Source organism: Dermacentor albipictus, chromosome 6 (genome assembly GCF_038994185.2).
Source record: "Dermacentor albipictus isolate Rhodes 1998 colony chromosome 6, USDA_Dalb.pri_finalv2, whole genome shotgun sequence".
Classification (NCBI taxonomy): Eukaryota; Metazoa; Arthropoda; class Arachnida; order Ixodida; family Ixodidae; genus Dermacentor; species Dermacentor albipictus.
The window spans coordinates 44,797,163-44,823,221 of record NC_091826.1 but is presented as its reverse complement, the minus strand read 5'-3'; the positions used below and the strand labels follow the sequence as shown (position 1 = coordinate 44,823,221).

The 26,059-nt window shown below is 49.7% G+C and overlaps 2 protein-coding genes across 4 annotated transcripts in view; one reads left to right on the top strand and one right to left on the bottom strand.

Annotated features, from left to right (window-relative positions):
- mib1 (mind bomb 1) overlaps positions 1-26,059 on the bottom strand; it is a 638,149-nt gene that overhangs the window by 437,285 nt on the left and 174,805 nt on the right. The gene's annotated exons all lie outside the window — the stretch shown is intronic.
- Positions 1-26,059, top strand: part of LOC135922010 (uncharacterized) — a 129,694-nt gene that overhangs the window by 94,422 nt on the left and 9,213 nt on the right. For both annotated transcript variants that reach the window (XM_070520781.1, XM_070520782.1), the window contains one exon: positions 17,286-17,644. In XM_070520781.1, the coding sequence (XP_070376882.1) occupies positions 17,286-17,644 (359 nt within the window). The remainder of the gene's footprint in view (positions 1-17,285; positions 17,645-26,059) is intronic.

Sequence of the window (26,059 nt, the reverse complement as noted above, 5' to 3'; positions counted from 1 at the left end):
GCGACCCAGTTGCAATAACGGGCGTCAGCACTGAGGTTCCAACAGCCGGTGCCATCGGTGCGGTTCAAACATCTGGTTGCCAGCGGTGAGATCGCGACAACGGAGGCCAGCAGCGAAGATATGCGGTTGACTGTATGCTGAGCAGCACAACGACCATCCGGGAGCAGTGCAACGAGCCCTGTGTGATGACTGGTTGCCTGCAGCGGAACGACTGCGCTGAAATCTTGGCTGCGAGGTTTGGTGAGTGCGGGACTTTCTTCTTCTGAGTTTTGCCAGGCTTTTGTTAGTGTCAGAAACAGAGCTGGTAATTGTGGTTGTCGTTGCTGCCGGGTTAGTTGCGGCAAGACAATAGTAGGCAGTAGAGAAAGCAGCATTCAGAGCAGCCATGGATTTGAAGTCGTTGCGCAAACCGAAATTGTTGGAGCTTGCAAGAGAGTTGGGTCTGGATGTCTCAGACAAACTCAGAAAACCAGAACTGCTAAGGGTTATTCTTGAGTTAGGAGCTGAGGATGACGAGCTGTCGGAATGCCTTGAGACCATTGAGGAGAGGGAGACTGCAAAAAGACAGGAGCTTGAACGTAAAGAACAGAGAGAGAGAGATGAGCTTGAACGAAAAGAACGAAACGAGAAAGAAAAAGAAGAGCGTGACCGTCAACACGCTTTGGAAATGAAGCGTCTCGAGGTGGAGATGGAACGCGCTCGTAATGGAAGTCAGGCACACGGTGCAGGAGAACGAGTATTGTTTAAAATGACTGACCTGATGCGGCCGTTTAAGCTTGGAGAGGACATTGGTTTGTTCCTGGTTAACTTTGAGCGAACGTGCGAGAAGCAGGGGTTCTCTCGGGAAACGTGGCCACAGCGCTTGCTCACTTTGTTACCCGGCGAGGCGGCCGACGTAGTCGCTCGCTTGGATAGAGAGGAGGCAGAGGATTTCGACAAAGTGAAATCGAGTCTGCTAAAAAAGTACAGGCTGTCCGCGGAGGCGTTCCGTCGGAAGTTTCGAGAAAATGAGAAAGGCAAAAGTGAGTCATATACAGAGTTTGCCTACAGGCTAATGTCAAACATGCAGGAGTGGCTCAAAGAAGAGAAAGCGTTTGGTGACCACGAGAAAGTTCTGCAGTGTTTCGGGCTAGAACAGTTTTATAGTCGGTTACCTGAGAACGTGCGCTACTGGGTCTTGGATAGGCCAGACGTTAGTACGGTGGCTAGAGCCGCTGAGCTAGCCGAAGAGTTTGTGACGCGTCGGGCTCGCGGAGCTAAGGACGGTCAAAAGGGTGAATTTGGCTCCAAGTTTGAGAGGCCGAAGTTCACGCCCATGAGAGCAAAGGGGGACACACGTACTGCGGATGCGAGTGAAAGCAGTCCGACCGAACGTAAGGAGACGGCGGCAGCCGAAGCCGAACGCAGAAAGCGGTTCGAGGCGAGGCAAGCGCGCGTGTGTTATACGTGCCAGAAGCCGGGTCACTTTTCGGCGCAGTGTCCGGAAACAAAAGCAAAAGTAGTGTTTTTGTCATTATGCAGCACTGACGAGAACATGAAGCTTCTCGAGCCTTACATGCGAGACCTCCTCGTGAACGGGAAAGAGTGCCGAGTGCTTCGCGATTCCGCAGCTACGATGGATGTAGTTCACCCTTCTTACGTAGAACCCGATATGTTCACGGGCGAGTGCGCATGGATCAAGCAAGCCGTGGAAGCTCATAGCGTGTGTCTGCCCGTAGCAAAAGTGCTTATTGAAGGACCTTTCGGAGCACTTGAGACGGAGGCGGCAGTGTCATCTATGCTGCCCCCCCAGTACCCGTACCTATTTTCGAACAGGTCCGATCACCTCCTGCGCGAGAAGGGGCTTTTGTTTGGTGAGGCTAGCGTTCAGGCCTTAACCAGATCGAAGGTTCGGGAGCTCGCTGCAAAGGCGGTAGTTGCGGGGCCGACGTTGTCGAACGATGAGAAAGGGTCAGAGGCGCAGCAAGCTGATATTCAGAGCACGCCCGAACCGAATAAAATTGAGCCTGTAGCGTTAAAGGCACCAGATACTGGAGAAGAAATTCCCGATGCGGGAAAGTTAGAAGAGCTATCTGCAGATTTGCTCATCGCGCCTACGTCAGACGGACTTAATAGGTTGCTAAAAGTCAGCCGGTCGGCTTTGATAGCCGAGCAAAAGAAGGATGGCAGCCTAGAAAACATACGCTGCATTGTCAAGGAAGGTGTCGCCAAGAAAAATGCTCGCTTTGTGGAAAGAGGTGGGGTCCTGTACCGGAAGTATATAGACCGCAGGGGAGTGGAGTTCGATCAGCTGATCGTGCCTCAGTGCTATCGTCAGGATCTGTTGCGCTTGTCGCATGGGGGTTCGTGGTCCGGACACCTAGGAGTTAAGAAAACTAAGGACCGTCTCTTGCAAGAGTACTATTGGCCAGGGTGTTTTCGGGACGCAGACCACTTTGTGAAGACATGTGACACCTGTCAGCGGGTGGGCAAACCAGGGGACAAATCGAGGGCGCCGTTGAAGTTGGTACCTATCATTACGGAGCCTTTTAGACGGCTCGTTATTGATACAGTGGGACCTCTGCCGGTAACAGCCACGGGGTACAGACACATTTTGACTGTGATCTGCCCAGCGACAAAGTTCCCTGAAGCAGTGCCGCTTAAAGAACTCAGCTCAGTTGAGATAGTCAATGCACTACTGTCCATATTTGCGCGAGTTGGTTTTCCTGCGGAAATCCAATCAGATCAGGGCACAGTGTTTACTAGCGCTTTGACGACGGCCTTTCTCGAAAGGTGCGGGGTAAAGCTGCTACACAGCTCAGTGCACCACCCCCAGTCGAATTCCCTTGAGAAGCTCCTCTCCGTCATGAAGCGCGTGTGGAGAGCCTTGTGGTTTGAACAACAAACTGACTGGGAGCTGTTTCTGCCTGGGGTGATGTTTGCATGGAGGACCGCGTCGCATGCGGCTACGGGATTTTCGCCAGCTGAGCTAGTGTACGGTCGCTCGCTGCGATCTCCGCTTATTCGCATGCTTCGAAACGGATCACTGCCCTTTCCAATGGCTGCAGACTATCTGTTTCACAAATGGCCGCCTCCTGCACTGGAGCCTCGCTTTGCAACAATATTCCTTTGAAGTGCGTTACAAAAAGGGGAGTCTCAACGGTAACGCCGATGGCTTAAGTCGAAGCCCCTAACGTGGGAATCAGCCTCAAAATTGTTTGTTATTGATGTTTTTCTTCCTGAGGCAGGATTTTTAACATATTGCTTTTGTGTAGTGTTTCAAAGTGATGATGTGCTTTCTAGTGCAATTTTCCAATTTGTGGACGCGTTCTGAGTGCTGCTAGACTACTGTAAGGAACTAGGCAGTAGTATTAAAGGGGAAAGAGCCTGGCATGGCTTAGTGAGGGTTGTGCCGTGCTTGCTGACTGAGCGGCTGAGTTTCGGCGTAGTTCTAACGCTTGCTGGGAACGAGAGAAAAATGAGAACTCTCCCGAAGTCACTTTGCAGTGTCCTCTGTGAACCTGAACGTGAGAACGAGGCCTTCTCGGTGCGCTGCGCTCAAGAAACGCCGAGGGACGACCGACTTCGGTTATGAGCATCATCGAGCGACATCCCTCCGGACAGCGGATGCAGTCCCCTGACCATCGGGATCTCCCTCCCCCGGCGGGGCGGTCTGTTACGTTTCGCCTACGACGCGCGGTAAAGCCAGCGCGGATGCAACGTACGCCGGAGCTTCGTTCCAAGCGGCGGACATTTTGGCCCGTTCGGAGCGGCCGCGAGCGCGCCCCGCCGAGCGCGTCCCGGCATGTTCAGTGCCACGTGTCTTTGTGTGTGCGTGTGTGTGTGTGTGCCCACGCTTGTCAAAGCGCGGCAGCCGGGGAGAGGAGCTCCCCCAGTGTGAAGCGAGGAGGTCTGACCGGCGCCGGCCCGTCTGATGCGTCACCTCCTTGTTCCAACATGTCTCTCAGTCCGTCCGTCGCCGCTGTCACGTGGGGTCATCTCGTGACCTTCCTTCTTGCCCGCGACGGCAAGAGTATAAGAGCAGCTGCCCCCGGACGCCAGGAGAGAGGCTCCGATTTCTTCTGTTGCGTAACGTGCTCTCCCGTCTCTCTACTTCGGTCGACCTGACCGCCCGCTCTTTGCGATGCTAGAATAAACAAGTTGTTCTGTTAGCAGTCGCCTCATGCTTTGCTGGGACCTTCGGATGCTTCCAGTGTGCCCCAGGCCGCCAGGCCTACGCTACCCTTGGGGCTTGCGACCCAGTTGCAATAACGGGCGTCAGCACTGAGGTTCCAACAGCCGGTGCCATCGGTGCGGTCCAAACAATGCGCTTCGTGTCCTACGTTATCCCGATCACGTAGACACTGGCCACTGACCATTTTCCCCCTAACATACGAAAAATGACGTTTGATAATTTTGTTAAGGCAATCACTGGTTGATGCCCGCGACTCTTAAAACCATGTATCATTCACTATGCTTACATGCACATATGTATGTACTGAGACCCCTTTATCTTTCTTAACATATTCCTTATACTAGTAATTTGCTTTGTACCTTTGATTTGTGTACCCCTTTTGCTGTGTGCGTGGCAACACTTGATTTTGTACCCCACTCCTGCGATAACCCTCGGAGGGTTGCAGTATGGGTAAATAAATAAAAAATAAGTTTGTTTTGCTTGGCGCTTGAAATTTATGTCTCCTGGGTAGCGTTTTAAAAATTATGTTTCAAGAGATAAAGAAAATATGTGATATACGTGCTCAACGTACGTCGCCAATCGAAACCAGATAAAGAAATTTGAAGCACTGCTGAAATGTCTGATACAAGCTTAACCGTTCCTGAAATAACGCCAGAAATCTAGTTCGAAGCACGGCTTACATCGTCTCACAGATGTATGTATAACTGTGCTCCTCCGAAGGTAATTACGGGATGCCTACAAAATGCAGCGCTCGCTATACGATGCTACCTACATTGCTTAAACCGCTACAATACATCTCCGTATTCCTGTCCAGGCATGCCCGACACATCAAATACACGGGTACAAAGCATCAAATCAGAACTTGAAACAAGGAGTCCTTGCACGAACGTATTCTTTCGCACGTCACTTATGCTTTCCGCGCACGACATACGCTAGTTATTAAGCGCTAAACAAGCAGAATAGTGCCTGCAACCTAGACTGAACCGGTATACTTAGCCACGAGCCAACAAACCAATAACCTTCTCGGTTGCTGCTGCCACAGGATAACACGACCTAAGAGATTTATTAGACGGTACACTGTCCTCATTCACCAGCACTGTTATCGAGTAACAATCACGCTTAGGGGCAGACTGGTAAGGTGGCGGGAGACTTGGAGACAGGACGTGCAGAATCGCTGCCTCGCGGATCATGGAAAGGCCCAGGTTAGCTTTGCTTACGGATAGAGGCATGCGTATACACTCGTGGAGGCCAGGGCATATTCGCCACCCCGAGGCCAGCAGGGTTGGTCATTGGTCGTAGCAGCCGACGGGGGATCTGTCATGGTTGAGATGCGCCAAGGAAGGAGGTGGTGGAGGCAGGCGGCAGAAGGAGATGGAGAGAGAGAGAGAGGAAAGAGGGCAAAAAAAAGGGGGGGTATTGTGATGACGGCGCCGTTTGACAGGACCGGGGGAAAGCTCGATCCGTGCAAAGAGTTATCATTTTGCAGCGGGATCCAGTTATTTTCGTCGCTCTCGTGCAGACTGGGGCGGGCATTGGCCAGAATTTGTACACATGCTGTGCACGATGACGTGCTCAAACTACCACTTCGATGAGAGAAGACACTTAAAAAAAAAACTCTGCAATAATTCTAATGCGTGTGAACGCCGAAATATCAGACGAGTTTCCCAGCTACATAGGCATTAAAGTTTATTCCATACACTAAGCATTCAGCGCGAGCGGGACGAGTTTGGACCGGTGGCGCCATCATACGGCGGCGCCGCGCATGCAATTGTCACGTGATGGCCGAGCCGGCTGCAGCAGGCGCTGCCGCCAGCTACACGTTGGTTGGTTGAATGTCTTGCGTCGTTGCTTCTGCTTTGCACTGCCCAAATTCCAGGTGGAACCAAATCCGAACAAACTTGTTGCGTCTGTAGGTGAATGAACGGTCACCGAAAAATGCCTGAAGCTGGTGAGGCGCCATTCAGTTCGACAGGTTTTCACCGCGGCCTCACCAGGTGGTTAGTATTTGTGAACAGTGAAAGAGAGTTGTTGTCATGCGTGAACACTGATTCGAAGTATAGATTAAAAGCATTAGCTATGTCGGAGGCATCTGAAATAGTCGTGCCATATAAAGGAAATTGCAGCAGATTTCTTTAGTGTGATACAAGCCCGTAATTTGCGCGGGTTAGTGTAATAATCCTGGTAGTTCAACTTGAAACTCATAGTTTTTATCTGTTTGCATTTTGATACACAGTTCTTCCTTAGAAGTGTTAAAGCGAATGATACTACTAGGATTAAATGTTTTTTTTTTCTTTTTTCAGTCGGCGCACACGACGAACACGACGCGATGTTTACAGTGTGCTGGGATTCATCCATGGAATCTTAGGAATTCTCTTGTTAGCCTTGTGGGAAACAAAACAATCAATGCACAGTTTTACGATGCGCTCAAATGATACCGAGTGCTTCAAAGGAATCAAAGATACAAGCTAAAGCCGGGCGGGCTAAATTCAGAGTCAAACACGCCATTACAGAGCCAGGTCTCTGTTGTCGCCGATACATGGGGAGACTATGACGCTACAAGAGCAAATAATGGCACGATCTTGTTAACAGTACTTCTTGCCGTTAACAGAACTTGTTAACGGTAACAGGCACTTCTGTACACGAATAGGTCACGTAACTAACGAGAAGCACAACTAGCAGAGGCACTGGCTTCATCAGACAGGAATCTGAAATTCCCTTGGAGGCAGTAGGATCGCGAGCATATAAAAAATAAAGAGAGAGAGAGAGAGAGAGAACGGATACGTTATATAAGTCGGCACACAGGATCACAGGGTAGCATCGTTCGTTAGGGCAGCCCGCGCGAGTGCGGACCAGGAGCAAGAAACACACGCACATGTACAACCACACAGATGACTTCGTGCAGCCCCGAGTATACGCAACTCCACAGCGCCCGCGGGGCTGCGGCGAAGCATGCACCGGCGCTCTGTGCAATCAAGCGCGAACGCGCGTCGTTGCGCCAACTTCGCACACAAAAAAAGAAAACACTCGCACGCGCAGAACAAAAAAAGGGGAAAGAGGGTGGCTTGGGAAACGAAGCGCGGGGAGAGGAATACAAGTGGAAAGGATGTCAAGAAAGGGACGAGCGGAAAGCAAGAGAGTTCGAAAGAAAGGCGAGGAGGCATCGGAACTGTGAGCGAGAAATTAGCGAGTGAGCTTTATTAAGCTGAGCTGAAAGAGGAACTGACGGTGGTGGGAAAGAGAAGGCAGTCGCGAAAAGGGGATACGAGGTAGGAAAACAACACGGAACAACGAAAGAAAAGGGAAAGCTGGGAAGGAATCACACGCAAGGTGCGATACAGGTGGGTAATATAGGGTCGGGCGATGGGGGAAAGCATTGCAAAAGGGGAGGAAAGAACATAGCCGTGAAGTTCTAAAAGGAGAGCGATATGCAGCGGTAGGGATAATTGGGCTAAGGGAACACGGGGGAATGCGGGAATGAAAACGAGAGGTTGAAAGGAAGGCAGAGACACGGGAAGTTTGGAGACACCGAGAGAAACGAGAAAAACAACGGGGGGTGGGTGGAGACTAGTAAAACGGGCCTTAAAGAAAGGGGTATCACGTGGAGAGAAAAGCACGCGAAGTATAGGGAACGAGAACGAAAACCCGAACGTGGAGAACGCGAGTGCAGGGAGATGATAGTGCGCCCAAATTTGAATGAGAAACGGAGGCAAATGACAGAGAAACAGCAGCAACCGGCGCGAGGGAGAAACAGAAATGCCGAGGACCTAAGGACAGAGCCACGTTCAGACGCTGGGAATAAAGAAATGGGGAGTCGGGAAGAGGGAGGGAGGGAGGGGGCAACGCACAACCCTAAATTGGAGGGAGCAATCGCACGCGCCCGCGCGAGACATGTGCGCTATCACGGTTCGTGTGAGCGAGCGGGCGCACGGAGTGGGGAGGCTCGCGAAGGAGCGTACAAGCATTGCGTAGTCGAACTCCTCGTCCCACCTTCCCACTTTCCCTATAACACTGCCCCTTTTTTTTCTCTCTCTCGTTGTCCTCGCCACTCTTGCTTCTCCGCTCCATTCTGTTCCCTGTTTCATAGCAGAGCGCGCGTCCCATTAGAGTCGGCCAACTGTGAGAAAGTCTTTCGCCGTCGCAAAGGCGCGTATGCCGCAGAAGCGCAAAGCAAATGATCACCCTTTAGATGAGCCGCCATTTATCTTGCGTTCCTCAGAGATTCCGCTTCCTTTTCTCCCTCTTTCGTCAGATAACCTATCTTTTTTTTTTCTTTTATAAGTTCGAAGCGCAGTTTTCCCGCCGGCTCTTGTCTTTGGCCAGGGTGAAACGAGCACGGTGAAAAGCGTTTTCTTTGCTGAACTGACTTCCTATATACACCCTGTTACAGATCGAGAGGGTGATTGCGCAAGGGCTCTGCGAGCCGATACCGCGTCAACGGCGAACGGCAATGACGCTGCCCCCACTTGCGCGCCTCGTCGAAATGACAGGCTGGAATGAATTATGCAGCACCCGGCGGGTTAATTTGAATGTCGGGCGTGTGGCGCCCACAAACGACTGAGTCGACCGCGGAAGTAGTAATGGCAGCCTGCCGTCGTGAAGGAGGCACATCCACTTACGGCGTTCGAACACGGAAATTCACGTTTCTTCGGGAAAAAAAAAGTCATCAAGAGAAGCTGAAGCTGCGTTACAGCGCGTATACGTCTAATGAAACTGGATGTTCGGTCGTTACACAATGAAAAGAGAACCACCTTATAGGAACCGCCGGGTGACACTTTCTTCAACACTGCTGAAGTCCCGAGGTGATGAAAATTATGGCGAAGTCATTCGCTATCGGCACCTATCAGAGTCAAAACTTAAAAAGGAAGAGCGTCATCTACTCGAGAGGATAGGCGAAGATAGGAACAAACTTTATGTGTCCAACGGTTATTGCTGTTGGTGCCCGGGGCTGGGCTGCCAGGGGTCCATCGCTTGAGGAAAATCTTCCGAGATCCTCGGCAACGGCCTTGGCCCGCTGGACGACCCACTCCTGGTCCTCGGATGCCTCGCTGAGGAGGGCGGCTTGCCATCTCTCAGCGAGGCGCCCCGCTTCAAAGGGTCCTGCTGTTGTCCTCCCCCTTCCTCCTGGTCCTTCCTACTCATGGCGTTGGCATTCCCAAAGAGCATTGGCCTTACCGGCCGAGAGAGTATCACTAAACTACAAAGAGCGGATGGCAATTCCGATCTTTCACGAAACGCATCATCTTGAGGATTATAAGAGAACTGAGTGCACATAGTCAACGGCAGAAGTATCATATAGTAGGGGAGTGTGGATAGAAACTCCTGAAATCGAAGCGAATACAGATCGAATAGTACCAGTAACGAATCGAATCGAAAACAATGTTCGAGCAACAAACACCCGTGCTCAGTGTTAATGCAAAACGACGTTCCTATCTCGGTATTCCTAATGTCAGCAAGCCTTTATCGTAACATTGCAGGTTAGGAAGCGTTGTTTATTAACAGTCTAAATGAAGCATTCGAAACAAATGGGCAGTTTTCCGCATACCACAAGATCTCCCGAGCGTGCGAACGATCGAATGAACCCTTAAGTCATATATTTCGTTCTCTATAAATTCCCTATACTCGTGCTTTATATCTGCTATAGTAGGATACTCCTATAAAAAACAGCAGTTGCAAACCAAGGCACACGGACCGCGCCAGACTGTGTTACTCCGCCATCCAATTACAGAAGTAAACACAATCATCTCCTGAGCGGCTGCTTTTCTTGTGTAGTCTTCATCGGCGGAAGCGACGAGGCGTGCAAGAGACGTGGTCAAAGTGTACGCAGGCGGAACATTTCAATCTTCAAAAGGGAAGGGGGGGGGGGGTGTCACAAGGGCGTGAGGTGAGGAGGGCAACACTCGCGCGCGTCGTCAGCTGCTGAAGTCCGTGAGCGCTTCCAGCGTGTAACGGGGATCTCAGCGAACGGCAATCGGCCCTGAAAGGGACGATGGCGAGCGCTTCCGAGTAAGGTTCGATGTGACGCTCCCTTGGATGTTGTCGTCGCTGACAATGGTGGCACGATTTCTCCGCGACGTTGGGCGGCTCTCGTCGTTGGTGGAAGGAAAGCGCGAGAAGAAAAGTCGCAGGTTCTCCCGAAACGCGAAGCATCGACTGCGATAGCTAATTAGTAGACAGCCGCACGAAGTAAGGAGAGTACTTTTGTCGGCCGTATATACTTGCGAACATTCGTTTGCTAAAAAAATTAACAAACACGGTGTCACGCGCGCACAGGTAAACATGAACACATCTCGCTCGATGACCGCGGAAACTCGCTGTCAAGACGCTGGAGTAAGCGCGGAAGCAGCAGCAAGCGAGTTAGCCTTCGTGCTCTCTCTCGCTGCAACGCAAACGAAACGTCTAAAGTACAGCGCATGCGAAGCTACCGGCACTCCGCATACTTTGGCCACATGTAGATCGCTTTCAAGATGAGGCCCGCGCCCGCGCGCTCTTTGTCCACGTCGCAGATCACGTGCAAGATACGGCGCCCGCGCGGCCCCGCTATAAGCAACAGCCGAGGTAGCACGGCTTTCCCCTTCCTCACTCCTCCCCCCCCCGCCTTGCGTCGCGCGCGACAGAAGACGGCGCGTTTCCGCTCCGATTTCCTTCCCCACGCGCACGAGATTGAGTCGCGGTCGCGGGCTGATCGACCTTCGCAAATGTTCACTCGCACAAACCGCGTACGGCGCGAAGCAACGACGTTATCTTTGAAGTAGTAGCTTAGCGCAAATAAAACCACAGACACAAGGAAGACCGACAAGGACAAGTGCTACTCACAACTGTTCATTAAACAGTTGTGAACAGTTGTGAGTAGCGCTTGTCCTTGTCTGTCTTCCTTGTGTGTGTGGTTTTATTTGCGCTACGCTACTACTTCAAATATCGACGACCAACTAGCCCAACAGTCAACTCTTCAACAACGTTATCGTGTTTCGACCTTGTGCGGTACATCACGGCGACGGCAGGAGTGCGCTTGGAGTGTCCACGTAACGGCCTTCGCAATGAAGGCGCAGTGCCGCGCAAGACGGGCTGTGCGGCGACGCTCGCCTACCATATGGCGCCAGAATAGCGCGCGTCCTCTGCATGGGAACGAAGCGCGGGATGAGCGGAGGTCTGTCTGCGGCGGCGGCTGCTGTGCATCGCACCCACACGTTACCCACGCGCCACCTCGTGCGATCTCCCGATCAGCGAGGCAGTCGACCCACACTTCGCTGCGTTCGCAGTGTGCCGCACGAGACACATTGTCCGAGACAGCTACGCTACGCACAGCGTTCTCTTTCTAATATATACCGTGTGCCTATATAATCATAACACAAGATATTGACACGCGAAATGAAAACACGCATAAGCTGCGCAGTAACTGGCGACAAAGGAAAAGATAGCGGGCCTTAGAACCCGTCATTTAAGATTGTTAAGAAGCCAACCAAGATGACACGTATACAGAAACCATAGTGAATAAAACATACTGCGACCTCACGCACGCACACACGCACGCACAGACACTGCGTCGTAAATTAACGCTAGAGCCGTGCAATATTAACGCTATAGCACGCCCACGAGTGTAAAGTTCTCCCCCTTGCACTCAACGTACTGGGGCGTAAACTTAATGCAAAGAGAGATCACGAAGAAAGCTACAAACATGAACCAAAGTGAATTATTTTTGTTGCTGTCCGCGCGGAAAAGCCATTGCAGAGTCAAATATGACCTACTGTGTCAAATATGACCTAGTTATCATCAAACATGCGCTTACGTTTCAACACCATAGAAAACTTGGGTGGGGAGAAAAAACAAGCAAACGTTACTGGTACAGCAACGCATTCCACGGTAAATTTCGAGTGCGCATTTCTCAAAGGCGGAAAAAGCAATACAAGGCGAAAGATTTGAAATCTCATTTGATTGTGATTGTGCCTCGTGATTATTTACCATTTCGTCGATAAAAACAAAAGCATTACACTGCGTTCCACAGGAAGCCCGACTCAGCCTAGCTAGACCCGAGAAGATGCTAAAAAAAAAAAGACTACTTAAAATGTGTGACGTCACGCTGACGTACCACCGCTGCAGTCCAAACACGGAATTCAGAAATGAGACCTACGTCCATTATTCCCTCAGCTGGCAACTAAACTGATTACCCACAAATATGAACAAACTTGAAGACGATGAACCGTGGCCTTAAGGGTAATCCTCCAACAATTCCCTCCAAAAGAAATCCCTGGCACATAAGTGTTCTTGCCAGTTGCCATATGTGCGACACCTAAGTAGCCAGGACTTTCGTTCGCAAGCATGGCTTGCCGCAGACCAGACACGTTCGCTAATCACAAGTCCAACATCATGACTGGAGCCAACCTCTCCTCGCCAACAGGCTTAGCGCACAAACTCTTCCTTCATCGTCATCATCTTCTTCTTCTTCTACTTCTTCTTCTTCTTCTTCGTTCTTCGTCTTCGTTCTTCGTTCTTCGTTCTTCGTTCTTCGTCTTCGTTCTTCATCTTCGTTCTTCTTCTTCTTAGTTCTTCTTCTTCTTAGTTCTTCTTCTTCTTAGTTCTTCTTCTTCTTAGTTCTTCTTCTTCTTAGTTCTTCTTCTTCTTCTTAGTTCTTCTTCTTCGTTCTTCTTCTTCTTCTTCTTCTTCTTGTAGATACAGGCGCGGACGAACAAACTACAACCGTGTCGAGCGAAAGAAGTCATGCTACGTCTATTATCAGCCAATTACATTACGTATTAAACCCTTCGCAGAGAAGCACTGAACCATGACTGCGTTCTTGTGGCAAGTGCGAAATAGTAAATGAACGTCGGAGAGAGGGAGAGAGACATAGAGAGAGAGCGACCACTATACTATTAGTTCAGGGCGGTAAGACAGTAAATACACTGATTGTTGGGTTTCGTCGAAAACGCACTCTAGCGCTGCGAAGGCGAAGTCCACCAGGTACCGTCGGTCTTGTAGACTGGCCGCTTCCATCGGTCACATAACGCTCCACCATACTGCGCCCACCCTCACAGCCCTGCAGCCCTCGTTCACTTATACGCTTCATTTTAGTTCCTTTGATTACTTATTTCCTTTCCCGTGACTCGATTTCTTTGCAGGAGTCGCACAAACAAAGCCGACGTCTTCACACTGAGTCGACTATACACCACCACCATTTTTGTTGGGTCGCCCTCACTTTGTATTCGATAGCTGTCTGAATTTTTTTTGCGCGTGTTAATTATTTTTTCCCTCAACAATATGAAATGACGGAACATTCGTTAGGAACCCAGCAACGAACAATCGCTCTAAGGAATGCACGTACCACACTGCTTATATATATATATATATATCAGGCATCTTCACCGAGACAGAAGGAATTAAGTTATGCAGCAGACCGTGGCTAATTTCTATCGCTCCAATTATGGAGGCGCCGAGGAAACCGCCCTAGTAAGGAGTCGGTACCAAGCACAAATTGTTAGCCCCCACACCAGTCATACTCATACAAATTAAGAAACAGAGGTGACAAAAACATAATAATACTAGTAATAAAAGAAGCAAAATTAATGCGGCGAAATTCGCGCCGGATCATTTCGAACCAGCTGGTTTCCCAAATATCATTCGTTTGCGCGTGGACGATACGCATCGGGAGCTTCTTTAAATTATACCCAGAATGGGGGCCCGAGATAATTAAGCCACCGCATAATTTTTTTTTAATTCTTTTACCTGCTTCGGTAAGGCGCACCACATTTTCCCCTTCTTTATTGCAGTTACCTAACTTTGCCATTTCTCTGCAGTGGACAGCAAGGGATACCTAGGCCACGGATTTTAAACTTAGGGCAAACCACACCTGCCATTACCTGAAACAAAAAAATAAAAAAGACCCTCAATTTTGCTTTTCGAGTGAAATGCATCACTACAGACGATCTCTTCGGTGAAGGCACTACCATGTTTTACGGGACGTTTGAAGCGCGGCGTTTGCGGCGAGAAGTTTTGTTTCCTTTCTAGTAATGTTTGGGCAGACAATGATTAACTTGCGTATATCATTCGACTGGGTGAGTCCAAGTCTTTGAATTAAGAGCTCCAAGGACCATCTTGGCACCATGTTCAGAAAGGCTGCAGGGACAGGAAAACTGGAGAAAAGGCTACCCCATGACTTTGTTCTTGCCGCTCGCCCGAGCCGCCGAATCCACACGCGACGCGCATAGTCCAACATCCCGAGCGATACCCTTCTAGCCAGCTCTCCACGTCCCGCAGCCACCCGGAACAAGATGGCTGCGCTCGTACAAGACTTGCAGAATTCTGGTCTATGGGCTCCAGAAAAAAAAAGGGGGGGGGGGGGTAAACAGAGCCACGAACGAAAGCCGAGCAATTTGTGAAGATCAAGAGGAAAAAAACATGAATAAAGTGGGTTACAGAAAAGAGCTCGCCACCGATACGGCGAAGCAACCGCCGAAGCCGCGAGAAAAATACCCCAGGCTACGAGACTGAAAGAAAACAAGCAAACAAAACATGTGTGTGTGGGCGGGAGGGGGGGCTGCAACCCGCGTAACAATGCAGAAACGTCGCGGGGCCACGGTTCATTAGAGCTAGCCGCCGGACCTGGGGCAAGGAATGAATCAAGCCTGGCGAGAGAATGAAAACCCTTCTCTCCGTCGAGAAAGGAAAGAGAGCAAGCCTTTAGTCTCTTTCTCCGTGCGTATTCCTTCTCTCGGGAAAGAAGTGGAGAGAGGAGCTTTCATTCCGGGCACGGACGGACAAGCCTTCGCTTCGCCTACGGCTGCGATGGCAACGCAGTGAAGAACGAATTCCCGATGGCTGGAAAAAAAAGGGTGTGTGGGGAAGAAATAGAGAGAACACACCAGTGCCGTATAAGTGCGTAAAACAAACGAAAACACACGCTAGACGATATAAAGCTGAACGAACCAAAATCGCGCACCAGCTTGCCCGAGAAGCTCAAGTTGCCGCTGACAGCATCACGTCCGTGATACGGTCAAAAGGGGAGCACTACGGGAAAGAGCACACGGAACCCCGTCCAGAATACAGAAGAGGACGCAGGGTAAGAGATGGGGAGGCGGAGGAGGGAGGGGCAGGTGACGCAGTGAGACGGCTGTCCCCCGAACCGGCTCGGCAGCATTGTGTTGCCCGTCGAAAAGGTTAGCCATGCTCTCAGGCACGCATCCCTCGAACGAAGCAGACTTTCATTTTTGTGTGCGCGCACAAAACGGAAGACGAGAAAAATACAGGACGGAGTGAAGTCCGAACCTAATTGAAAGGGGGAAAAAATCGAGCTAGAAACACGCAAAGCCTAGCAGCTGTAGCATAGTAGCATAGCGCTGAAAACCGAAACTATAGAAAACCGAAACTCTTGAAAGGTGGAACGCTCGGAGAAAGAAGCCGACGCCGAATGAAGTGGAGTCGTATAAATGATTCGCTTTGCGCTACTTGCTATACACCCCCCTCCGCCTGCTGCGCAAACCGAGAGAGAGAGAGAAAAAATTCAGTGCGTCAAGCGACGAGCGGACAACCGAAACTCGATCGGCAGCCATGCTGGAGTGAACTTGAAATAGCTCTCCGTGTTACGCAGGCCTCGAAACGTACGTTCTACGTCAAGTGTGCGAGTATATAAAGCGATCCAGCTTGCACTGACGTCACTGCGAATCCACTACAGAAGCGGTAGTGCGGGGACCGCGTATCGAGTCTACAAATGTCAGAACGGTAGCACAATAGACTTGTATTTCCTTTCGCGTTTTAAAAACAGCGTAAGTTTTGGGCGACAGGAGCGTCTATCCTACCGAGCTTCATTTCATTGACGTCGCAACGAGATCAGCGCACAATGCTGCCAGTAAAGGCACCAAGTATTGAGTTCAAAGGGGCCCGAACGCTCTCAAAATAAAAGCGCTTCGGAAGTTACCGAGACAAACGTACATTTTGAAGGCCGGTAGTACTGTTTATGATTGACGTCAGAGCGAGGTTCATATTGTCGAGGCTTCCACTGACGGCATCAAAGTTTTCCAAGTGATGCGAGAGCGAGGTTGGCAAATGGCTATAAGGGCGCACGATCAGACACCCGAGTCATTTGCTGCTATCGTAGAAAACAGTGCGACGAAAACAAAAAAAACGAAAAAAAAGAAAAAAAGATCTACGAAGGATAGACTACAGCAAATCAAGTAGAGAAACAAGATTACTAAAAGAAAAAACAAAATAAAACAAGAAACAAACAAACAACTAACTCTACAGTTTCGAATTCGAAGTTTCAATCTGTAGTAGACTCTTCGATCTGCTCCATGAAATTTCAAGCTGCATGCCTTAACAGAGTAGAAATTCGCGTTTAATTGCCGGGGAACCTGAATCCCGTAGACATTTGTGGCGCAGTGTGCACACCGTGATCAAACGAATACACAAGCATGCTCACTGCCGGAGTAATAACCAAATTCCACGATTTACGAGCGACCCTCTAGGTCGATTAGCCCTGGACTCAAGTACTCCTCCATCCCTCCTTAATATATTTTCTCGTCTAATTTCTCTCTCTCTCTGTCTCAACACACACACATATATATATATATATATATATATATATATATATATATATATATATATATATATATATATATATATATATACACATTGTCATGAAGCAGACACGCCTGGTGTTTCCGAGAGCGGCTCGGAGACGACGACCTGTGCTGTGATTAGGAAGAGAGCTGGGGCTGTTCGCTGCTGCTAGGCTGCTGTTTATCTGCTGCTCCTCACCTTTAATTAAGCATTATTACATTTAGGGAAGGTGGTGAGTAATTGCGTGAGTGAGTGCAGTAAGTGAAGTAAGTGGTGGGTAAGTGCGCCAACCGCCACGTGCCACCACGTGCGAAAGGCACATTGATCATTTCTGCGCGTTTCCCATCTTCATCGTGCCATCTTGCCTCTTGCATCCTCGTGCCATCTTGCCCCCCTGCGCGGTGTCACAGGGTAGAGCACAATAGCGCAGGCTGACGATTCCGACTGTCCTGGAATGAAATATATATCTCTTTCCTGATTGTAAAGTTTCCTTTTAGACGGCAGCTCTGTAACAAGCACGCGAACGGGGCCCGTCCCATCATTTCTTTGTTATCTTTTTTTTTTTCAGAATAGCGCGCAACTTCGTTCGGAACCAAGCACTGCCGCTGCTAACCTGGAAGCGAGTCTGTCCCCCTGTACTGGGTGTGAACCATGCTTCGGCAACAACAACAACAACAACAACAAGTTCAGTGACCAGAAAGAAGAAGAAGAAGAAATTGGAACCGACGCGCTACCGTAGTGACCTGACAATGTCGGACGACGGGGATGACCCGCTGAAGGTGATCACCAGCGACCCGGTGTTGCGGCGCCAGTTCTTGCGGTCGCCGCGGCGACAGGCCCGAGAGCGAGGGGCCTCCGACGACCGGCCGCCCCGCGGGGGTCCGTTCGAGAACTCCATCATCGACGATGACAAAGAGGAGTACATAGGTACGGCACCGATGACAGACGACACCACGTTTATTCCACAGTCGCTCACAGTGTCAAGTTATTTACACCCTTTGAGTGAATTATTGCGTATATCAATTTACAACTCACTCGCTTACACCTAAAGAAAAGGGTGTAAAAGTGTCAGTTATGGACAAATGCACACCGCCGTTCACAATTAAGGGCGCAAATTATTTTACAGTGCAGGCGGCTTTCGCTCTGTGAGCACGCGGGTGATTAATTATGCGAGCTGATCCCGCACAAGTCCGCAGCTTTTGTCACGCGCGTGAGAGAGAGAGAGAGAGAGAGAGAAGGAGATTCTTGATGGGAAGGAAAGGTTGGGGTAAAGTGCAGTGCAGTAACTGTCTCTCAGCAGAGGACACCTCAACCGCGCTGCACAGGGGGTAGGGAATGAAAGTAGGGGGAGAGAAAGAGCACCAGAAACAGCAGCACACCGCGGAAATGTGAAGGAGATAAAGGCGGTCGGCAAGGCCGACAGCCTCGGCGAATGAAACGAGAAATTTCGTAGTTTCAGCAAAGGAGGAAATGGATCAGCGGAAAGTCTCGAGAGAAATTTAAGCCTCCCGTTTTCTCTTAATTTTTATTTCTTTTTTTAGCTACTGCGCACCGAAAATACGGTACACGGGCGAATTCGTGAATTCAGATGTCAATCAGAACGCGCACGATGCAGCGGCTGGCGTTCGAACCCAGGACTTCGTGCTATGCATGCACATGCACAAAAAAACTAGTTAAAAAAAGGTGCCGCCAGGCGAGCACTGGAATCACGCCATCACCACGCAACAGAAGCGGCGTACAAGTGTGGAAGGACGCGTTATTAGTCCGTGACGACGAAATAAAGGAGAAAAAAAAACCTCGAGCAGCGTTCTAAGTGCGCCGAATCTAAAGCCACGCAATACAGACATCACCCCCACGCACTGAAGTCGCCGTAACACTCCAAACGCCACAGGCAAGGATGCGATGCCGAAGCGAACACACTAACTTCAACCATAGACAGAATGTTTCTGAAACCCCGGCGAAAATGCGGTAAGAAGTCAACGATGTTTGCCATTGAAAAAGAAAGAAAAGCATGCACAAAAGCTTTTCCTTTTCTTTGTTTTTTTTTTTTTCAAAACGGACACAAACTATAGGGTTGCGGAAAGCGTAACCACTCCAGTAAAGCACTCTTGGAGCCAAAAAAATTCAAGAAAGAAAAACAGAAAGCAACGCTGACACTGCACGTCTACTTACTCGGCGTCTGTTATTTATTCACGTCGGCTATGCCGTGAACAAAACAAGCGCGAAAGACACAAAACCAAAGCCAAACGAACAAGCAACTGTTTACGCGGCGCACGATGATACGAGTTTCGCGGCAGCTCCACTGTCAGCAGGGGAAGATCTTCAAAAACGCGGCGGAGGTGTTCGGCTAGTAAACACGTCAGGACTACGAGAACGACCCGCTAAGTTAGAATCGATAACTCGCACGGCATCCTGGCTTATCTTTTCCGAAGCAAAAGCCGAGAAAATAAAAAAAAAAGGAAGACAAGATAGCAACCACAATACACACACTCTCGACACAAAGACAGGTTCGCCCCGGGACCAAAGCGAACTCGATCCGGTAGAGACCGCAGAGAAGCTCTGCTTCCAAGGTCACGCATCTCTCAAGTGAGATGGGCTCGGCATCGGCGTGAGACACGTACAAAAAGAAAAGGACACAAATGAAATATAACAACAATAATAAAAGATAGGAAGAAGTAAACGCACCAAAATGAAGATTCTGTTTGGCTTCTCACACCGCATAGATTCTAACGGCCTCCCGAGTCGACGCAGGATGCACATTGTGGAAAGGAGAAAAAAAAACGTGAAATTCCGAAATAGGGAATCGATAAGCGCGCAATCGATGTAATCCACTTCGTCCCGTTTCGCGAGTCCACAGATATCGGGAGAAAAATGTTCGTTCGTCGTTCTCGCCACCTTCCTCCGTCGACCATACTCCGCGCCAAGAAATCCGCGCAGCGTCGAGGGTGCTGTAAGTCGACTAGAAAAGAAGCCAACTAGAAGAGAGAACCGGAACTTTCGGCACCCGCCATTGTACCGCCTACGATCGCGTCCTTGCGCGATGTAGACTAAATTAAAAAGAAAAAAAGTTTCACGGAAGGATCAGCAGGGCACAACGGGCGAATCGTCTTCAATTTATCCGGCAAACGCAGCGGCCGGTTCTCCATACTCACCAGCTGAGCCGGAGCACCTAGCCTTCGTCGCGACGCACGGAATTGGTGAGACCAAGCGCATAATCTGCTGCAGCCTAAGTATACTTTGTGGCGCAAAATGCATTTCTTGAAAAGGGACAGAAGAAAGGGAGACAGCGAAGCGCCAAACTACCAGGTGTTTAATGACAGCCTGAACATAAATGTATGGAAGAAAATACAACTCCCGCTCATGCGCAGGGAGCCAAGGTGTGACAGAACAACACGGTCACGACAGCATACTTCGGACGAAGCACATTTCTGCGGAATATAATACGATAGATGTATCGCTGACACAATCAGACCCTTTCTTTTTAATATAAAACGGCTGTCATCAAACAGTTGGTAGTTTGGCGCTTCACTGTCTCCCTTTCTTCTGTCCCTTTTCAAGAAATGCATTTTGCGCCACAAAGTATACCTAGGAAATCTAAGCACCAACTTGCCCAAGAAGAAGTCCTTTTGCTCCAGCCATTATGATTCATTCCCCAGCACCCGTTTCTCCTTTGCTACACAGACTATAGCTCGTTTGGCGCCCACTGGAGAAAACAAAAGTCGCGTTCTAGTCATTATCGTTGCGCCTTGACGTTCTGCGCCTTCGACGCACGCGCCAGAGACGCGACAGGCGTCCGCGTTGGACGCCGACGCGATGTTGATGACAGCGGAAACAGCGGGACCCGAGCGTTCCCAGATATTGGCGTATGCTTACTTATCGATATTGTGCTTACCGCAGTCTAACTAAGCAAGAGAAAGAATGCGGGCGGAAAGGCTACAAATTTGCAAATTTCTACACGGAAGACATAACAATGGAGAAGCTGATCACCTCGTTAAAGACAAAAACAAGTGTATGCAGAAACTCCGCCGGAGTTGTCTAGGCAAGCATAAGCATACCACAAATTTCAATTTGGCCAACCCCCAAATTTCAAGTTGCCCCAACCAAAAATTCCAAGTTGGCACACCCAAAAATTGCAAGTTGGCCCACCCCCAAATTTAACTTAGGCCACCCTTAAATTTCAAGTTGGCCCACCCCAAAATTTTAAGTTGGCCGGCCCCCAAATTTAAATTAAGACACTCCTAAATTTCAAGTTCGCCCTGTTAAGAATGGCGAGCTGCAATGCAGGATTGCCACCCAATTACGACTGGCGAACAAGACGCGCATCCCCCACTCTCCGTCGCTTCAGCTAGGATGCGTTCGATGAAGCGGGCTTTGTGCTGAAAACCGCCGCCATCCTCTAGCCCCATCGCCGTTGTGACGGAATGAGTTCGGCGGACGAACTATTGTGCCCGAACTCCCCAGCGCGGACCTGATCTGCTATGCATGCGCGAGCTGCCGCGGGAAAGCCGTTTTTTGTTGCTTCCCACGCGCCGACCGGGACGCAGGACAACGAGCTACCAGAATGGCTCCGAGCTACCCGGAACGGCTCCCCTCTGACGTCGGTTCCGGACATGGGAATGTGTGTGCCTTTGTGTGCGTAGGCCGTCCTGCGGGAGTCGGCTAGTTTTGCGATGACACACGAACATTCGCCGCCTTGTATCGCCGGCGGACCGAGTGTTTAAAAACTGCTGTTGTGCGGGTGCTCGATACACTTTTTCTTGTGCAGTCATGTTGGACTGCCACTCTTTTTCTTAAGCAGTCATGTTAGACTGATGCACTTTTCTCAAGCAGTCATGTTAGACTGATATAAATATTGTAAACAAACCCATATTCCACGTTCTCGATGTAAAGCAGTCCTTCCCTTCATCAACGTCCTCAGCGTGGATAAGTTGGACGACGGCATGGGCCAGCTACCTTCGAATTCATGCCGGACTCCATTCTTGACAACGGATCACGAGCGACGGGATTGAGCCCCCAATCCTGACAGCCCACACTCAAATTTCACATCGGCCACACTCCTACTACAGGTTTCCCGATCCATTTTTTATGGAGCCCTAGGTTATGAGTATGCATAAATTTGATCATGCAGGTATTCTCTCCAATGAAATCTTTTTCCGTTTTGTTTCACTTGTTCTTTGCCGCTTAGTAAGCTACCTATCACCCACATTACAGAATATAACCAATAAAAGAGTTACCTTCCGAAATCGCGCATTTTTGTGCAGATACAAGGCATAACGATTATGGCGTTCCGGACAAATTTTGTTGGGAGTACTCGCCAAAGAAAGCTTGCGCATTAAAAAGACGTTATTACAGAGACAGTAAATATCCCTTAAAAGGGACAACGAAGCGCTGCTGTAAAAGGCACACCATGGAGCGCCTTTTGCATGGGTCTCACATGGATCAATCAAAACAATGTACATTCGCAACACCGCATCATTCGAAAAACAAAGAGAGCACTAGAACATGTAATCATATAGTCATCGTTCTGGTTATGATAACCGTTCGACGTCGCCATGTTGTATTGATGTTGTGATGTCAGGCAACATAGCGCTACTTTAAAGCTGACCTACGCAATTGTTGAAGGTACTGTATTCGCAACTGTTTGAAAGAAGGGTGAACTTCCAGTTTTTTTTTTCTACAGGTTCGTGTCGGAGAACGCAGGGTGAACACGTTGTTTACACGTCCAGTCGTCAAGAGCGATGACATTCAAACTTTTATTACACACGGTACACTTACGCGGAAAGTGCATCACGAATAAAGGAGGTCCGTGCAGTGAAAACATAGCTTAATTTTTTTGTACGAACAGTTCAGTACTAGTACATCACGATTTTGGCACACATGGTTGTCATTATTACTATTGAACATACTTTCTCGCCAAAATAGCACCAAACCTCGGACCTCGTCATCAACACCTCAACTCAAGATTCGCGGCGCACTGAAGCCATCACGAAGGAACAACTGAACGCCCACCGATATGCACACGGCTACGCATACGCACCTTCATAATGCAGAGCTTTAGGCTAAGGGACGCAAGCAGCTTGCGTACGCAAGAACTAGGGGCGACGGTACTACGCATGCGCAGACCGAGACGTAGGGATCTGCGCATGCGCAGTACCGTGGCCGCTAGTTCTTGCGTACGCAAACCGCTTGCGTCCCCTAATCTAAAACTCCCTAATGTCCAGCTCGAGCAGCTGGTGCTACAAGAACGGTTTGAACGGCAAACGCGAAGCCGTCGCAAAACACGCACTACTTTCCGTCTCGGGGAAGAGAACGACAAAAAATAAAATAAAAATAAGTAGTACAAGCTAAGGGCAGTTCATTTGCACTCGCCCAAGACGTCGTCGCCGCCGCGGTATACGGCTGAACGCGAATGTTTCGAGACACGCAGGGAACGCGGGCAGGCAAAGAGAGAAGAGGACCGGGCAGGGCGCATGAATAATGCATAAAGCGGCCTTAATAAAGACAGGAGCCAGTCGACGAGCGGTCGCCCCGTTCTCTGCCGACGCTCTGCCCAAAGATCAAGTGCGCGAGGACCAAAGGGGCGTGGAGGGAGGGCGCGCTCCGGGAGGCGTTAAAAGGGAAGCTGTGCCCCTCCCGAGCCTCTTCCCCGACGATCCACGGCGGCGAGTGCATATTTATAACGGAGCCCGGCGCATATCGACACGACAGCGACGGCTGAACAAGCGGCGCAAGCATGAGACAGCCTTAAGACGAAGAGCTCCGTATATAACCTCACGGAGAGCTGGGGGAGGGCGTCGAGGAAAATGGTCGCCTCTGACGCGAGCTAGACGAGAGTGAGAGGGGAGAGGCTACATCGCTGCCAACACAAGACCCGTCGCCTTAGCACCCCCTACGGTTGTCGTGAGGGCTCTGCGACGTGATTTAAAGACGACCCCAATCATTTCCATCTTTCGCGCATTCTCGTTTCTTCTGCTTCTTCCATTTCATTTTTTTTTTCACGAATGGCCTTTCGCCCGATCCGCCCGTTATCACTTCGTCGACGGTTTCTGCTACTCTAGCGTGCACATATTTTTCATTCGTTCGTTTCACTGATGGCCCTGAGGAAGAGAGAAAAAAAGAAGTGTTTCGCCGACGTGAATTTCGCGTCTCGTCTCTTCTCGTTCTTAGAGAAAGCCTACCGATTTTACTTTTAGAAATGTTGCGCAGTGAATTGAATGCCTTACGGTCCTCTTTTATTTAAAACCGCTTGTACTGTACAGCAAGGTACGAAAAGTTCCTTACACCGCAAATAATTACAGCAGAAATCCCTTGTCAACTGCCCTGTAGAGCGTGCACCTCTGCACGCAGACCACGTATGGGGGAAAGCCCACACTACACGCGGCATGCGCTTATTTCTTGAATGGCCACTGTAAAAATAAGTAAAACGATTATAACAATCTCCGCCGCAATGCGAACTACACTAACATCTTTTACTACAGTTTCAATATTTAATACATACACTATAACCTCTGTAACACACGAAGGCGGTAGCCGCAATTTCAACGGCGACGAATGGGAAAGTTATTCTTGACTATATATTTTACTTGTTCCTACGTTGTTATTACGAGCGAATACTGCCGCCGCTCATCATTGGATGGAGAATACCACAAGCTGCATGACCGGGCTTGTTTCTTGGAAATCATTTATATATACGCCACACTAGCAGACAGAAAACCGAGAAAACATGAACACAAATATCATGAGTGCTTATACGATAAAGGACACCGCCCCAAAACGCGAATAATCGCAGGGGGCAACGCGATGAACTTATATATATATATATATATATATATATATATATATATATATATATATATATATATATATATATATATATATATATATAAACATCTCATTTCACAAACATCATCAGCCTATTTAGTGAACTACAGCAGCTGGGCTTCTGCAGTACCAGTAACATGTGCTTACTCCTGAATAATGGCAAATTCGTACAGCAGAAATATGCAAAGTGGAGAAGTATTCATGAAAGGGAAATGTCATCCACACGACAGCCCAGCATGAAGCTACGCCGGAAATTCGCGCGGGTTTCCTGAAAAAAACCTTTCTAGTACCCTCTGGCGGACGAGTACGTTTCTACTTCCTTTTTTTTTTTTGTTACATTCGTCCTCCATAAGCCGACTCGTTCCAGTGATTGCACGTTTCGTAGTCTAATTAATATCATCACGCAAAAGCTAACACGGCGAATACATAAGGAGATGCAGATAACGCAAGTAATGAGTCCGTATAACAGCTGTCGCTGGTGTATATAACGAGCCAAGTAGAGAGTGCAGAGCAATAAAAACACTGCACACGGGAAACCATAACGTAAGCGAGAAAAAAAAAACGCCTAGAGCCTTGCCCCTCCCCCTTCTCTCTCTCCGTCACGGCCTGCAAGCGGGAGCAATGTTTGGTCAACGTTAGCCCTACGTTGTGCCAACGCTGGTCCGACGCTCCGCTTGCATAGACGCTACCTTCCCACACATTTAGCCATCGCTGCTTTCTTTCTTTTTTTCTTCTTTTCGCTACCGCCATACCGCGAATTCCAGGCGAGCCAGAAGTGCTCGAGACGCATGCCAACGCACGAACGCAGTGCCAGCCTGAAATGACCATTCGGGCGAGCGGCGTAGACGCGAGTAAGAGGGACATAAAAAAGAAAAAAAAAACGTGCAGAGACGGCAAACCCACGTTTTTGCCGTGATGGCGATACGCCGGGACGGACGCACCGTAAATTAGGTCACGCCAATCTCAATGCCCCTCCCCCCCTCCCTCCCTCCCTCGCTCTCTCTCTCTCTCTCTCTCACTCTCCCGCCTATATGTTGTGCAGTATACGTGGTGGCACGAAGCAACACGCGTGGAACGCGGTACCAGTGTTACGCCCTGCCACACCACTGAGGGGAGGCGCCCTTCTAGCTACACGCTCCGCCCTCAGCAATTCCGTGCAGTACAACCAAGGCTACAGGACCAGTTGAAACACCTGGATGCTAACACCGACTGCGGCTTCGCGAACGAAAAAAAAAACACACAGAAATGGCGAGGGTTGGCCAAGTTGGGCATTCGTCTACAACCCATCGGTAACGCTCGCGCTAAACCAACGCCACGCACGGCAGGACTCGCGGCGGTCAGTCACTGAATCCGTGTGTTGTCCCTTCACTGCATTCCTCACTGGATGTCTCGAGAGCGCGCTGCTGTCGCTTGCCCTGCAGGTAACTGTCGCGAGCCGGAGCGGGGGACAGCCACTGCGTCAGCTAGAGGAAACAAAGATGACCGCGAGAGAAGGGCGGCGAAACGAACAAAAAATAAAAG